This window comes from Lepidochelys kempii, chromosome 14 (genome assembly GCF_965140285.1).
Source record: "Lepidochelys kempii isolate rLepKem1 chromosome 14, rLepKem1.hap1, whole genome shotgun sequence".
Taxonomy (NCBI): Eukaryota; Metazoa; Chordata; order Testudines; family Cheloniidae; genus Lepidochelys; species Lepidochelys kempii.
The window spans coordinates 31,804,292-31,819,251 of NC_136393.1; the positions used below are offsets into that span (position 1 = coordinate 31,804,292).

A 14,960-nucleotide genomic window follows, 5' to 3' on the forward strand; every position below is an offset into this window, starting at 1 on the left:
GCTTTTAACTACCTGAAAGGTGGATCCAAAGAGGATGGATTTAGACTATTCTCAGTGATTGCAGATGACAGGACAAGGAGTAATGGTCTCAAGTTGCAGTGGGGGAGATTTAGGTTGGATATTAGGAAAAACTTTTTCACTAGGAGGGTGGTGAAACACTGGAATGCGTTACCTAGGGAGGTGGTGGAATCCCCTTCCTTAGAAGTTTTTAAGGTCATGCTTGACAAAGTCCTGGCTGGGATGATTTAGTTGGGATTGGTCCTGCTCTGGGCAGGGGGTTGGACTAGATGGCCTCCAGAGGTCCCTTCCAACTCTGTTATTCTATGATTCTATGATTTACAACACACACTTTGCTTCTCTACAAAAGAAAAAGGACACTAAATTATCTAAACTACTACATGCCACAAGGGGCCACAGCAATGGTTCCCTTAACCCACCCAGCAATATTGTTAATCTATCCAACTATACTCTTAGCCCAGCAGAAGAATCTGTCCTATCTCGGGGCCCCTCCTTCTGCCCCTCCACCTCCACGAACATGATACCGTTCTGTGGTGACCTAGAATCCTATTTTCGACGTCTTCGACTCAAGGAATATTTCCAACACACCTCTGAACAACATACTAATCCACAGACACCTTCCTACCAAGACGACAAAAAGAAGGATTCTGGGTGGACTCCTCCTGAAGGTCAAAACAACAGACTGGACTTCTACATAGAGTGCTTCCACCTACGTGCACAGGCTGAAATTGTGGAAAAGCAGCACCACTTGCCCCATAACCTCAGCCGTGCAGAACACAATGCCATCCACAGCCTCAGAAACAACTCTGACATCATAATCAAAAAGGCTGACAAAGGAGGTGCTGTTGTCATCATGAATAGGTCGGAATATGAACAAGAGGCTGCTCGGCAGCTCTCCAACACCACTTTCTACAAGCCATTACGTTCTGATCCCACTGAGGGTTACCAAAAGAAACTACAGCATTTGCTCAAGAAACTCCTTGAAAAAGCACAAGAACAAATCTGTACAGACACACCCCTGGAACCCTGACCTGGGGTATTCTATCTGCTACCCAAGATCCATAAACCTGGAAATCCTGGGCACCCCATCATCTCAGGCATTGGCACCCTGACAGCAGGATTGTCTGGCTATGTAGACTCCCTCCTCAGGCCCTACGCTACCAGCACATCTTCAAGACACCACTGACTTCCTGAGGAAACTACAATCCATCGGTGATCTTCCTGAAAACACCATCCTGGCCACTATGGATGTAGAAGCCCTCTACACCATCATGCCACACAAAGATGGACTACAAGCCGTCAGGAACACTATCCCCGATAATGTCACGGCAAACCTGGTGGCTGAACTTTGTGACTTTGTCCTCACCCATAACTATTTCACATTTGGGGACAAATCAGTGGCACTGCTATGGGTACCCGCATGGCCTCACAATATGCCAACATTTTTATGGCTGACTTAGAACAACGCTTCCTCAGCTCTCGTCCCCTAATGCCCCTAATCTACTTGCGCTATATTGATGACATCTTCATCATCTGGATCCCTGGAAAAGAAGCCCTTGAGGAATTCCACCATGATTTCAACAATTTCCATCCCACCATCAAGCTCAGCCTGGACCAGTCCACACAAGAGATCCACTTCCTGGACACTACAGTGCTAATAAGTGATGGTCACATAAACACCACCCTATACCGGAAACCTACTGACCGCTATTCCTACCTACATGCCTCCAGCTTTCACCCAGACCACATCACACGATCCATTGTCTACAGCCAAGCTCTACGATTCAACTGCATTTGCTACAACCCCTCAGACAGAGACAAACACCTACAAGATCTCTATCAAGCATTCTTACAACTACAATCCCCACCTGCTGAAGTGAAGAAACAGATTGACAGAGCCAGAAGAGTACCCAGAAGTCATCTGCTACAGGACAGGCCCAACAAAGAAAATAACAGAACGCCACTAGCCATCACCTTCAGCCCCCAACTAAAACCTCTCCAATGCATCATCAAGGATCTACAACCTATCCTGAAGGACGGCCCATCACTCTCACAAATCTTGGGAGACAGGCCTACCTACAGCCTTGCCTACAGACAGCCCCCCAACCTGAAGCAAATACTCACTAGCAACCACACACCACACAACAGAACCACTAACCCAGGAACCTATCCTCGCAACAAAGCCCGTTGGCAACTGTGTCCACATATCTATACAGGGGACACCATCATAGGGCCTAGTCCAATCAGCCACACTATCAGAGGCTCGTTCACCTGCACATCTACCAATGTGATATATGCCATCATGTGCCAGCAATGCCCCACTCTCCTGCTGGTAATAGCTCATCTTAAATGATCACTCTCCTTACAATGTGTATGATAAACACCCATTTTTTCATGGTCTGTGTGTATACAAATCTCCTCACTGTATTTTCCACTTTATGCATCCGATGAAGTGAGCTGTAGCTCACGAAAGCTTATGCTCAAATAAATTGGTTAGTCTCTAAGGTGCCACAAGTACTCCTTTTATATTTTGCCTGGGCAACTGGTATAAACTGTACCGGTAGGAGCCCTCTCTGCCAGGCTAAGCTGCATCTCCTCCAGGAGGGTTTGCTGGTATAGCCACACTGGTGTCCAAGTGACACCAGGTCCAGAGAGTGTTCCCATCTCTGTGTTTGGGGGGCAGTGCAGCCCAGTGGATACAGCTCTGGCATGGGAGTAAGGACCAGCGGCGGCTCATGACTTTTGTGTCACCTCCTAGGGCAGTGGTTTTCAATCTGTGGGTTGTGACCCAGTACTGGGTTGCGGAATGTAAGGCACTGGGTTGCGGCAACTCTGGTCAGTACTGCTGACTGGGCCGTTAAAAGTCCCGTCGGTGGTGCTGCCCGGGTAAGGCAGGCTAGTACCTACCTGTTCTGACATGGCACTGCACTCCGGAATTGGCCAGCAGCAGGTCTGGCTCCTAGGCGGCAGAGCCACAGGGCTCCGCATGCTGCTGCTGCCCCTACCCTGAACAGTGGCTCCGCACTCCCATTGGCTGGGAACCAGCCAATGGGACCTGGGGTGGAGCAGTGCCTGCGGGTGACAGCATCATGGAGCTGCTTTTGCACTTCTGCCTAGGAGCCAGACCTGCTGCTGGCCGTTTCCGGGGCGCAGCATTGTCCATGGTGCCAGGACAGGCAGGAAGCCTGCCTTTGCACCTCCGCTGTGCCACTGACTGGGAGCCGCCTGAGGTAAGCCCATACCGTAACCCCGCATCTCAATCCCCTGCCCCAGCCCTGATCCCCCCCAACCTGGAGCCCGTTCCAGCACCCTAAACCCCTCATCCCTGGCTCCAGCCCAGAGCGTGTACCCACAGCCCAGAGCCCTGACTCACTCCCACACTCCACACCTCTGCCCCAGCCCAGACCCCCCTCCCACACCCTGAACCCCTCATTCCTGGCCTCACCCCACAGCCCTCACCCTCACACTCCAACCCTCTGGCCCAGCCCACAGCCCAAACCCCTTATCCTCAACTCTGTTGTGTTGCGGGCATCAACAATTTTCTTCAACTGGGTTGCCAGAAATTTTTTTGAAAACCACTGGCCCATGGTATGATTTAATAGCCATTATTATAAGGTTATTTTTAAATGCACGGAAAAGAATCTAAATGGATCCGTTTACCAAGAAAGAAGAAGAAGGATAATTGCAAGGAAACCAAAAAAGTTTAAATTCCCATATATTTTCACATGAATTTAAAGTCTGGGCCGGCTTAAGTTAAAGGCCTCAGTGTAAATTGACATTGTTCAGCTAGTTGCATCATGTGCCTCTGCTTAGCACATTTTCATGCATTCAAATACTAGACTGCGGTCACTTATAGTGCCAGCAATTAAAAAGAGAAAAAAAGCACACTGGCACTTTAGGCAACAGGTAACTTACAACATTGCTGTAAAAAAAATATTCAGTCGGCCAATCAGGACCGGAAAATCCCGTGTTCTTTAAGTGGGCAATTCGCTACAGAAACAAAAAATACAATATCACAGTCATTCATTCAAAATTAACAAGGCACTTTGGTACGGCATGGCATGGGTATGGTAAACAGCCATGGGAACACGGCAGTGTCTTGAGGCTAGGAGCTATACTGAGATCTGAACCACACACAGGGCTGCTTTCTTGGAACGGTTGGGTGTTGCGTTTCGCTACTTGTGAGAGGGAGTTGGGACAGATTTCAATCAAATCACAAGCACTTCTTGTGGCCTTGTGTTATCTTATTGCGCATAGTACTCCTGGAGGAACTATGTGCCAAAAATTAAAAATTCTGCAAAATTATGCTTATTTTATTTGTCAAAATAATACAATATAATCACACCAGTTTCAATTATTTTGTTAATTTATTTAAACTACAATACAGAAAAAAGTCACGATAACTATTCAGCATTTCCTAAACATATGAAAGTTAAATTACAAATACTAGGGAACCAATACCTGCGTTCCAGTTATAATCCTGGCTGGCTACTTTGGGAAGTGCTTGGTTCTGATTGTCCTGACATTTTATTGACTGCTTGATAAACATTTTATTTGCCCTCAAAGTCTTCTTTGAGATAAGTAAAATAGATCCTGACCTGTAATTAACCCCATTGTGCCACTCTGGCACAGGAAAAAAGTGAGACAGAACCTAGATTTTCCTAGCTGACCATTTACGATAAGGCTCCTTTCCTCCACTCTGGCAATGTAATGGAGCCTTAAAACTTTTACATGTGTTTTATGCATCTGGGGGAATTGACTAAGAATGGGAACAATTAACTGCCTCAGAGGACAGAGCCTGCCTCACGCCCTACCTCCAAACAACCCGAAGCCCTACCCACCCAGGCTGGGTGAGCAAGAGGGACAGAGTCACCCCCATGCATGCTCACACGCCCAGCTCCTTCCCCGCCATGGTGATTTATGCCTCTGCCTGTTGCTCCGAGCATGGGTAATGTGTCCTCGCATATTTCTTTGCTTCCCCATTTTTCTGTGGGGGAGCAAAGAAATCTGCGGACAATATGAATTCTGCACCTGAGCAGTGGTGTGGAATTCCCTCAGGAGTAATATAGACAAGAGTCACTGTCCTTAAAACTGTATGTGCACAAAATGTATTTTGTAGCTTTGGGGAATTAGTGGTTAGGCTGCACCTCCTGGGCCTGGGCTGATGAGCCACCACGCCTCAGGACACCAGGTTCTATCCCTGTCTCTGCCCTGCTAGATGACCATGGGCAAGTCTCATCTCCTTTGTGCATCAGTTTTCCCCATATGTATGTAACGCTTCTGCCCGAGAGTTGGCAGCAACAAGGGCCGGGTTCAATATCTAGGGGATCCATTCCAATAACACAATGCAAACCGTCTCGAGCCCCCACCCAGTGACCTGGGACAAATATATACCACCCCCGCTGGGCGCCTCCCAGAGGCAATACTTCCCCTCTCGCAAGCACCTAGTCTGAGTGTAGCAAAAAGCCTTTTAATAACAGAGAGAAACAATGTGGCATTATGTTGGGGAAACACCACCAACAGGATTCATAACACAACCCATGAGCAAAAAAAACCCACCCCAAGCAAATTGGGGCATGCCCTTTCCCTTTGGTTCTTGAGTCCAGCAACCCCAAATCACCCAAAGTCCCAAAAGTCCAATGACCCCAAAGTCTATGTCCCTGGTCAGGGCAGCCCCAGAGTTCAAAAGTTTATCTGCAGAGCTTTACCTCCCTACCCGGGTGGAGATGGAGGCGGGGGTAAAAGGCACCTTACATGATCTGAAGCTGACCGCCCCATAGCTCCATAGGCCTTCGCTCCGCCAGCTGCCCCACAAACTGCTTCGCTCAGCTCCACGACCCATAAGCAGCTCCCGCCGTCCCACAAACTGCTCCGCTCCACCTCCCACCAGCAGCTCCCGCATTCCCATGAACTGCTCCACCAGCCTATCCACAAGGCACTCCAGCTGTCCCGCAAACTTCTCCACAATATATCTTCAGGCCCCCCCGCTACTTAACACAACACTCAGTGATTTCAGCTCTTAGTCAGTTCAGCTCTTTGGTGAATTCAGCTTGTAATAGAGGAGCCCCAGTGCTGGTGAACCATTAGCCCAAAGTGAGCTCAGCAGCATGTAACTAGACTCCTAATGAAACCAAAATTAGCTCTGATATGCCACAGCAGAGAAAGGAGGAAGTGTAATTAGCATGTAAGGCCCAGCCCACCAAGAGACCCATACCACCACTTATCACCAACCTCTCTCAATTCAGAGTTTTAGAACCCATGACCCTTGCCTAGCGAGTGCTACTGAGTTGATGGTGACTCCCTCCATCGTAACAAAAGGCCAAGTACAGTTCCAAGCACAGTTCCCATAATCAGGGTACTAACAATTTATTCTTCCTGCCCCAATAACAGAGACACTGGGGATCCCACAGCAGCCAAAGTGACCATTTGGGCAGCTATGGCCTCATTCTAGGCGGGGTGGGTGTGCCTATGCAAATGAGATCGGCCCCTGAAGTTCTTTTCCACAACTTGCCACACCTCACCACCAGATGTCAGGGTGGAGCTCACCCTGACACTGCTTACATGTAAAAGCGGGATAACACTCATGCCCCTCCCATGTAAAGTGCTCTGAGATCTGCAGCTGCAAGCACTAGGTGTGTTTACCCCTGTGCTACAGGTGGGGCAGTGAGGGCCCTAGACTGACTCTGCCCTAGACCACCCAGGCATCTTACACCTGAGTACCAGCCCAGCTTGCTGCTCTTGGTCAGCCCTGTGTGTACACCCCTGTGTGTACACCCCTGCTGCCTCGCAAAGCCGTTCTCTCCAGCCCATTGGAGCACCATGGAGCTTTATACACTCTCTGGCCGTGACCCCAGCCCCTGTCCCCAGGGGGACCCACAGCACCTAGTCTCAGGTGGACCCCCAGTCCACGGTGGACTCCCAGCCTCAGTCTCCGGGGGAGGAAAAAGCCTGAGCTCAGGAACGAACCCTGCAGCTGCTTTCCCACTAATGCCCGCGGAGAGGGTACATAGGGCAGTTGTGCCCTCAGTAGACATGGCGTTGTTCGCTTCGCAGCTGCCAGTGCACAAGCCCGATAGCAGGGCAACCTGGCAAATCGGACGGCCCTGGGCTCTGGGCTTTGTGGTTCCTCGCTACCACGCTCGACAGAAGTGGTGGAGGTACATAAGACATACTACGCATGCGCTCGCTAGAGCGGCTATTTTTGAAACGAAAGGGTGAGCGGCGCACGCATGCGTCAGAGAGGGGTCGTACATGTAGACCTTTCCGGGCGTAGAAATGGGGGCACGCTTAGGCACGCACGCAACAGATTTGCGGGCAAAGACCTGGGCGGAAGCGAGGCTTCGGGACGCCTCGTCGCACCTGCGTGCTGCCTCTGTACGCAGAATGGCGCATGCGTAGTTCCCCACCGGAAGCTCTTCTGGGGCCCTCTCGCTCTTAAGAGCCTGGGAGACCCCGTGGAGAGTTCTTTTTCCTGGGCTGGACGCTGCTGGAGCTGCCGCCATGTGAGTGCGGGGGGAAGGGATAGGAAGCCGAGTGGGGCTGGGGCCCCGCGTGTGGGGTGACGCGGCGGATGGAATCCTGGGGCCGTGCGGGGGGCGACGGGAGGGGGGATGGATCCCCGGCGGTGCCGCCGCGCGTGGGGCGAAGGGGCGGGTGGAACCCTAGGGGCGGGAGGGCCACGCGCGTGGGGTGATGGAATCCCAAGGCGGCGCGTGGAGCCATGCGGGGACGTTGGAACCTCGGGACCGCGCTTGGGGGCGGGAGGACCGGAACCACAGGAGATGTTCCCAGGTGTAGCCTCCTCCCCATGGGGCTTGATTCCCCACGCGTGCCGGGTCCCATTCCTGCCGTGCAGACACCGCCTGTTCTCCCCCGACGGGCGCAGTGAGCCGAGTGGGCACCGCACTGACGCGCCCCAGGTGGCAGCAGCCAGAGGCAGCAGGTGGTTGTTGCGCCGCACAGGCTCTGTGCACCCCGAGCAGTGCGCTCCCCACAGCAGCTATCCTAGAGATTCCTCCTTGGGAGTCATTTTGCGCAGTCCCCCACCACAGGGGGGCTGTATATGTAGGGGCGTTGCCAGCAGATCAAGGGACTTGATCGTTCCCCTCTGTTTGGCATTGGTGAGGCCTCATCTGGAGTACTGTGTCCAGCTTTGGGCCCCACACTACAAGAAGGATGTGAACAAATTGGAGAGAGTCCAGGGGAGGGCAACAAAAATGATTAGGGGACTGGAACACATGACTTATGAGCACATGATTTATGAGAAGAAGCTGAGGGAAGGGGGATTGTTTAGTCTGCAGAAGAGAAGAATGAGGGGGGATTTGATAGCTGCTTTCAACTACCTGAAAGGGGGTTCCAAACAGGATGGATCTAGAGTGTTCTCAATGGTGGCAGATGACAGAACGAGGAACAATGGTCTCAAGTTGCAGTGGGGGAGGTTTAGGTTGGCTATTAGGAAACACTTTTTTCAGGAGGGTGGTGAAACACTGGAATGCGTTACCTAGGGAGATGGTGGAACCTCCATCCTTAGAGGTTTTTAAGGTCAGGCTTGACAAAGCCCTGGCTGGGATGATTTAGTTGGGGATTGGTCCTGCTTTGAGCAGGGGGTTGGACTAGATGACCTCCTGAGGTCCCTTCCAACCCTGATATTCCTTGACTTGGGGAGGGGGCTGTCCCATGGGTGTCAGTGGGGATTGCACACCAATGTGGGGACATTGAGGGGGGCTGCTGATGAGGTCCAGGGGGTTGCTCTGCCAGGGGTCTGTGGAGTTTGGGGGGGGTCTGCCCTATAGGGATGGGCCATGGCATTGGGGTGCCCCATATGTGGGGGGGGTTCAGTGTGGGACATGTGGGTGCTGCATTGCCTGACCCTCTGTTTTTCCCTCCCCAGAATGACCGAGTGGGAGACTGTGCCCGCTGTGGCGGAGACTCCCGACATCAAGCTCTTTGGGAAATGGAGCACGGACGATGTTCAGATCAATGACATCTCTCTTCAGGTTTTGGGAGCCCGAGTGGTGCCTGGGTTCCCCACACACACACCTCACGCTCTCTATATGCAGTAGGAAGTGCTGCAGGGAGTAAGGCAGGATGCCTGGGTCCCCCTATAACTCATGGCCTCTGTGCGCAGCGGGAGGGGCTGCAGGGAGTGAACAGCTCACACCCTATCTGTACCCTGTCAGGGGGAGGGGTGGGGGGGTATCTAGGTCCCTCACCTCTCCTCACAGCTCACGCCTTCTGTGCACCCTTATAATAAGTGAAGTAGGATGCCTGTGTCTGGCACCCCATTGCTCTCAGACTGTGGCTGTCCCTGTCAGCATGGGGGTGTGTGTGTGTGTCCCTCCCCGACTGCCCATGAACCAGTCTCTCTCCCCGGCCCAGGACTACATTGCGGTGAAGGAGAAGTACGCCAAGTACCTGCCCCACAGCGCCGGGCGCTACGCAGCCAAGCGCTTCCGCAAGGCCCAGTGCCCCATTGTGGAGCGCCTCACCAACTCCATGATGATGCACGGCCGCAACAACGGCAAGAAGCTCATGACTGTGCGCATCGTCAAGCACGCCTTCGAGATCATCCACCTGCTCACCGGGGAGGTGGGCTGCTGGGTGGTCCAGGGTCGGGGTGCTGGCTGTCCTGGCCAGGCAGGGGTGTGGGAGGGAGGGTTTGGGGGTGGGGCTCTGTCCTAGCTGACCTGTCCATGCAACTCTTTGTGCAGAACCCCCTGCAGGTCCTGGTCAATGCCATCATCAACAGCGGGCCCAGGGAGGACTCAACCCGCATTGGCCGTGCCGGCACTGTCCGAAGACAGGCCGTGGATGTGTCCCCGCTGCGCCGCGTCAACCAGGTACACCCCTCCCTGGCCATGCATGTGCGCACAGTGTGCTCCTCCGTTCCTGAGCGTCACTCCCCTCCCCATGTGGCTGTGCCTGGTGCCCACTCCACAGTGTGTATGGGCTGGGCACTGTGCCCACTGGCTCTGGGCACCTGGTAACCCCTTTCTGCCCCTCCCCCTCCCCCCCCAGGCTATCTGGCTGCTGTGCACTGGGGCCCGCGAGGCCGCCTTCCGCAACATCAAGACCATTGCTGAGTGCCTGGCCGATGAACTCATCAACGCTGCCAAGGTGAGAACTGGGGCCAGGCTTGTCCCATTGCGCTGGGAGATGCCCTCATCCTCTGCTCTGAGCAGGTGGCCAAGCGCTGGGCTCCCAGACAGCACCCTGCCCAGATTCGTGCTGTTTGGAGTCTGAGGCCTGGCTCAGCTCAGCCCCTGCTTCCCGTGGCCTGCTCAGCCCTTTGTCGCTTAGGGGCTGGCTGTGCACAGGGACGGTCCCACCAGTGCAGCCACTCGTGTTGACACAGACTGGTGTCAAAGGGCTTCTGTACCATGTAGCTGCTTCCTCTCTGGTGCGTTGCTAGCCTGGGTCACCGCCGGGGGGGTGACTGTGCCTCCTGGGGGCTGTGTGGATAACTACACCCGAAGGAGGGGAGATTTCTCCAGCTGCCCCCCTGGCTTTGAGTCCATGTGTGTCCCTAGCAGTGAAGGGCTGCAGGACTGCTCCTGCCCCAGGGTCTCCAATGGCCCCCTTTCCTCACCTGCCCCAGGCAATTAGTATGACCCTTTGAGCCCTGCTGGCAGCTCCCTGCCCTACAATTGTCCCTCTGCAGTGCAGTGCTGTCACCACTGGGGGGTGCCCATGTACCCTAGCGGGTGCTGAGCTGGGTCTTAGGCTGTGGGGGTGGCTCCACCATGGAGGGGAATCTCACCATTTTTCCCCCTCCCAGGGCTCCTCCAACTCCTACGCTATCAAGAAGAAGGATGAGCTGGAGCGTGTGGCCAAGTCGAACCGTTAAAGCTGTGGAAACTGCCCCAATAAACTCTGTGATTCCACTTGCCCCCCTGTGTGTTCTCTCTGAGCTGCTGGCCCCCACCTGCAGGAGGAGGGAGTGAGCCCTGCTTGATGCTGCCCTTCCATGACCTTCTCCCACCCTCTCCTGCGGACTGCTCTTTTGCCCTTGCTGGGGACAGGGTTGTGGGGGGCAGATGGCCTCGCTTGCCTGGAGAGGTGTGGATGGCAGTGGGTTTCCCCAGAGTGGGCTTGGGGTTGGCGGTGGGCCGCAGCTGGCTCCAGCTGTGGGATGGATGTGAGAGGGGGGCCTGCTCACCACTGCCTGAGCCCAGAGAGCACTGCAGGGATCATAGTGAGGCAGGGCAGTAGAGCCTGCTCCATCTTGGGGGTGGGGACAGCTGCTTGCAGGCCTGGCTCTGCCCCATGTATCCCCTAATAGCAGTTGCCCCTGGGGGCCCACAAGGGATGGATGGGCTGAGAGCTGCTGCAGGGGCTTGCCCTGCTCATGCTCCAGCAGCTTTTTTTGGGGATGGAGGAAGAGCAGGGCCCCCTCTTGAAACTGAGTCACCTCCATCTACAACAGGGGCAGCCCTAGCTCTCCGCTTCCTGCATGGATCCAGCAAAACTCCCCTGGCTGTCCTTTGGTCGAGGCTGGATGCTGATCTCTGTTCCCAGGGGCCCAGAGCATGTGGTCACAGAGCAGGGAGGTGGCCCATGGTGATTGGGGTGGGGAAGGGCTAATTGGCCCTAGGCCACAGGGAATGGTCGGGGAGAGGGTTGTTTTGTGTGACAGAGGAAGCCAGTTCCCCAAGGCAAAGCTGGCTGGGCTGGTTAGACCAGGTGGGCTGGGCCAGAGGCCCCAGTTCTGAGCTCGCCAGAGCTGGCTGGCACAAGGTGCAGGATTCAGAGCAGGTTTGCTGGGCTGGGCCTTGGTGCAGGATCTAGGCCTGTTGGAGCAGAGTAGGGAGCCTCAAACTCATTACAGGGTGTGGGCAGTAGATCTGACCCCATGGATGCCTGCCTGCTCATCCCCCCCATAGGGTCTGAGTGTCTGCCCTCCCCTGCACTGCCAGCTTCCCCAGCCAACCTCTCCAGCCCCATGGTATCTAGACCCTGCTACTTAGCACTTGCTTTTTGTCCAGGCGTAACAGCTTGGGTCTGGGCCCAGAGCAGGCCTGTTGCACAGCACAGCTATGCTCTGGGGTATGGCTGGGAGAGTACCAGCCGCATGCACACCCCTCCTTTTCCCGCTGTACACATCTCTCTGCCCAGACCCCTACTGAAGGAGCTAGCCTGGGGCGTAGCAGATGCCCTCTCAGCTCATGTGTGGGGCCTATGGCTTTCTCTGCTGTGCTGCCCAAAGAGTTGGGTTTAGACTGGAACACTCCATGTGTTGGATTCACTTTCTAGGGCTGGGCCTAAGCCCCCAGTATGGCACAAGGGGGTGCTGTTCTGTGGGGGCAGGATACATTAGGGGGCATGGCACGGCACTGAAGTGAAGGGAGCAGTCCAGGGGTGCTGTTCTTCAGGGAGCAGGGCAGGGGTTCAGCAGGTGGTGCTGGTCTCTATGAAGTGGGGTGGGGAGCGGCAGGGGGCAATGGGCTGTAGTGAACTGGGGTGGGGGTGCTCAGCAGGGGTGCTGTGTTGTAGGGGAGGGAGTGCTTTGCTGCAGGGAGTAGTGGGGAACTCAGCAGGAGGCCCTCTGTTGCAGGGAGTGGGGTTGGGGGCTGAGCAGGGGGGCTCTCTGGCTGGGGGGTGAAGGGTTAACCCTGGCAGAGCCAGCTGCTGGTCACATTCCTGGCCAGTAGCCACAGGAAGGGAATGCGGTGGCACCGGCTCCTCACCCTGGCCGCACCCAGCCCCACAAGAACTGGGCGGGCTGGGGCGGCAGGGCGGGCACCACTAGGGGAAATGCTCCCTGCAGGGGGCAGATTCCAGAACCTGGGAGCTGCTGGGGCCAGCAGCACCAGGAGGAGCAACCCCAGTACACCTGCTGCAGTAACATCCCGGCTGCACCCAAGCCTGGATCAGGTGAGCCTGACTATTGGGACTGAGCCCAGAGCTAAGCTTCCATGGGCTGGGGCTCAGGATTGGGGGGGCACCGGCAGAGTGAGGGGCACTGGCAGGGCTGGGTGGAGCCCAGGGGTAGGATAGTGGGGGGCGGAAGAGGAAAGGGGCACTGCCTGATCTGGGAGGAACCCAAGCCTGGGGTAGCAGGGGGCTGTGGGTTGGGAGTGAGGGGCACTAGCAGGGCTGGGGGGAGTGCAGGGGTAGAATGGGTGGGGGGGTTTGAGGGGCACTGGCAGAGCTGTTTGGGGGAGCCCAGGGCTGGAATAGCAGTGGGGGCAAGATTGAGGGGCACCAGCAGGGCTGGGGGGGAGCCCAGGCCTGGGTTAGCATGGGGGTGTGGGTCAGGAGTGAGGGGCAACGGCAAGGCTTGGGGGAGCCTGGGGGAGGATAGAGGGGACTGAGGGGCACCAGCAGAGCTGTTTGGGGGAGCCCAGGCCTGGGCTAGCAGGGGCTGTGTCTTGGAAGTGAGGGCACTGGCAAGGCTGGGGGGCTGGCAGTGATGTGCTTTGGGGTGTGCGTCCCCTGGATGCCTCCCTTTTCCTTCCCCCCCTCCCCCCCGCCAGCTGGGAGTGTCTGGCAGCTCTGTGCTGTGCCCGAGCCCCAGGTGGAGCCGTATCGGGGTGACTCCAGATTAGCCGGGGAGCGGTCGATAGTCTACCCCTGAGGAATTGGGCGTGTGGGGGGGCGGCGACCAACTTGGCCAGGCCATGGGGCGCGTTATCTCCACTGGGTAAATATTGTCCTTTCTCTCTTCCCTCCCCAGAGACGTCAACAGGGGCCAGGCCGGACTGTGTCTGCTGGCTGGCACCACCTTGGCCTGAGGGACCTCACTCGCTGTACCTCTGCCCTTACTGGCCAGGGGAATCAAACCTTGGCATGGCAGCACCAGGGGAAGTAGGGCAGGGGAGGCCCCGGGGCGCTGAGCTGGCAGAGGGGGGCCCCTGGGGTCCTGAGGAGGAGGAGGATGAAGACGAGGCCTCCATGGACTGCGTGATCTGCTTCTCGCCCTACGACCGGTTGTTCAAGGTGCCCAAGGTGCTGGGCTGCGGCCACACCTTCTGCCTCGAGTGCCTGGCGCGTATCAACGTCTCCTCGGAGCAGGTCAACGCCATCAGCTGCCCCGTGTGCCGGGAGCTGACCTGCCTCCCCACCCGCAAGGGCCTGCCTGGCCTGCCCACCTGCCGGGACCTGCTGGACCGGCTGCCCCTGGCGCCCGCCGCCCCCTGCAGCTCCGTGCGCTTCAGCCGGCGCCGCGGGCTGCTGTATGTGCCGGGCTGGGGGAACCGGAAGGGCCGGGGGCTGGCGCTACCCAAGCCAGGCCCTGCCCTCAGCACGGTCAGCCTGAGTGTGGACGTGGGGCGGCCGGCACCGCGGGGCGTAGGCGTGGGCCTGGGGCTGCGGGGGATGGGCTGCTCCAGCTGGCCCTTTGCTGTGGCTGTGGCTGTGGCTGTAACCGTCACCGTGGGGCTGGTGATTTCCGCTGTCTACATCTTCTTCCTGCTGCCGACGACCCACGGGCTGGGGCCAGGTGTGGGGCTGGGCAACACCACCTGGCAGGTGCCTTGGCCCAATGGCACCGCTGTGCCGCCACCTCTGCCCAGTGACAGAGGGCTGCCTGCACAGATCCCCAGGGACAGGGCTGCGGGGCTGGCTGGAGAGATGGAGCCTCCATTGCATGGTATCAGAAGGAAGAGATGGAGGGGCCTGGGCCCCCCAACACTGAACCCACCCAGGAACTGACATGGGGCCTAGCCCCCCGTGAGCCCTGAACTCCCAGCTAGGAGGTGGAGGCTGGGCCACAAGCGGATACTGTCACAGGGGCACCCCCTACTGCTTCTTTCAGCTGACACCTCCAGACTTCCTACCCTCTCCCCCAGGTTTTGGGGCTGTGGCTGGGGGGGGGGCAGAAGCTTTGAGCCCCCAGGAAACTGTGCCCTAGATCGAGTCCATCGAGGGGGGTCAAAGGCCCTGATTTGCTGCTAAAAGAAATCAATGAGGGACCCCTCCCCCCAACACCAGCTTCCCCCTGT

At 56.3% G+C, this 14,960-nt stretch overlaps 2 protein-coding genes across 2 annotated transcripts; both read left to right on the plus strand.

Annotated features, from left to right (window-relative positions):
• The first annotated feature begins 7,411 nt into the window (after positions 1-7,411).
• Positions 7,412-10,901, plus strand: RPS5 (ribosomal protein S5). The gene is made up of 6 exons (XM_073310556.2): positions 7,412-7,520; positions 8,909-9,014; positions 9,397-9,606; positions 9,729-9,857; positions 10,036-10,134; positions 10,796-10,901. The coding sequence occupies exons 2-6, from the start codon at positions 8,910-8,912 to the stop codon at positions 10,862-10,864; spliced, it is 612 nt and encodes a 203-aa protein (XP_073166657.1). The 5' UTR covers positions 7,412-7,520; position 8,909; the 3' UTR covers positions 10,865-10,901.
• Positions 10,902-12,647: 1,746 nt separating this feature from the next.
• Positions 12,648-14,960, plus strand: LOC140897669 (RING finger protein 225). The gene is made up of 2 exons (XM_073310573.1): positions 12,648-12,891; positions 13,694-14,960. Exon 2 carries the CDS (start codon positions 13,807-13,809, stop codon positions 14,668-14,670), a length of 864 nt encoding a protein of 287 aa, XP_073166674.1. The 5' UTR covers positions 12,648-12,891; positions 13,694-13,806; the 3' UTR covers positions 14,671-14,960.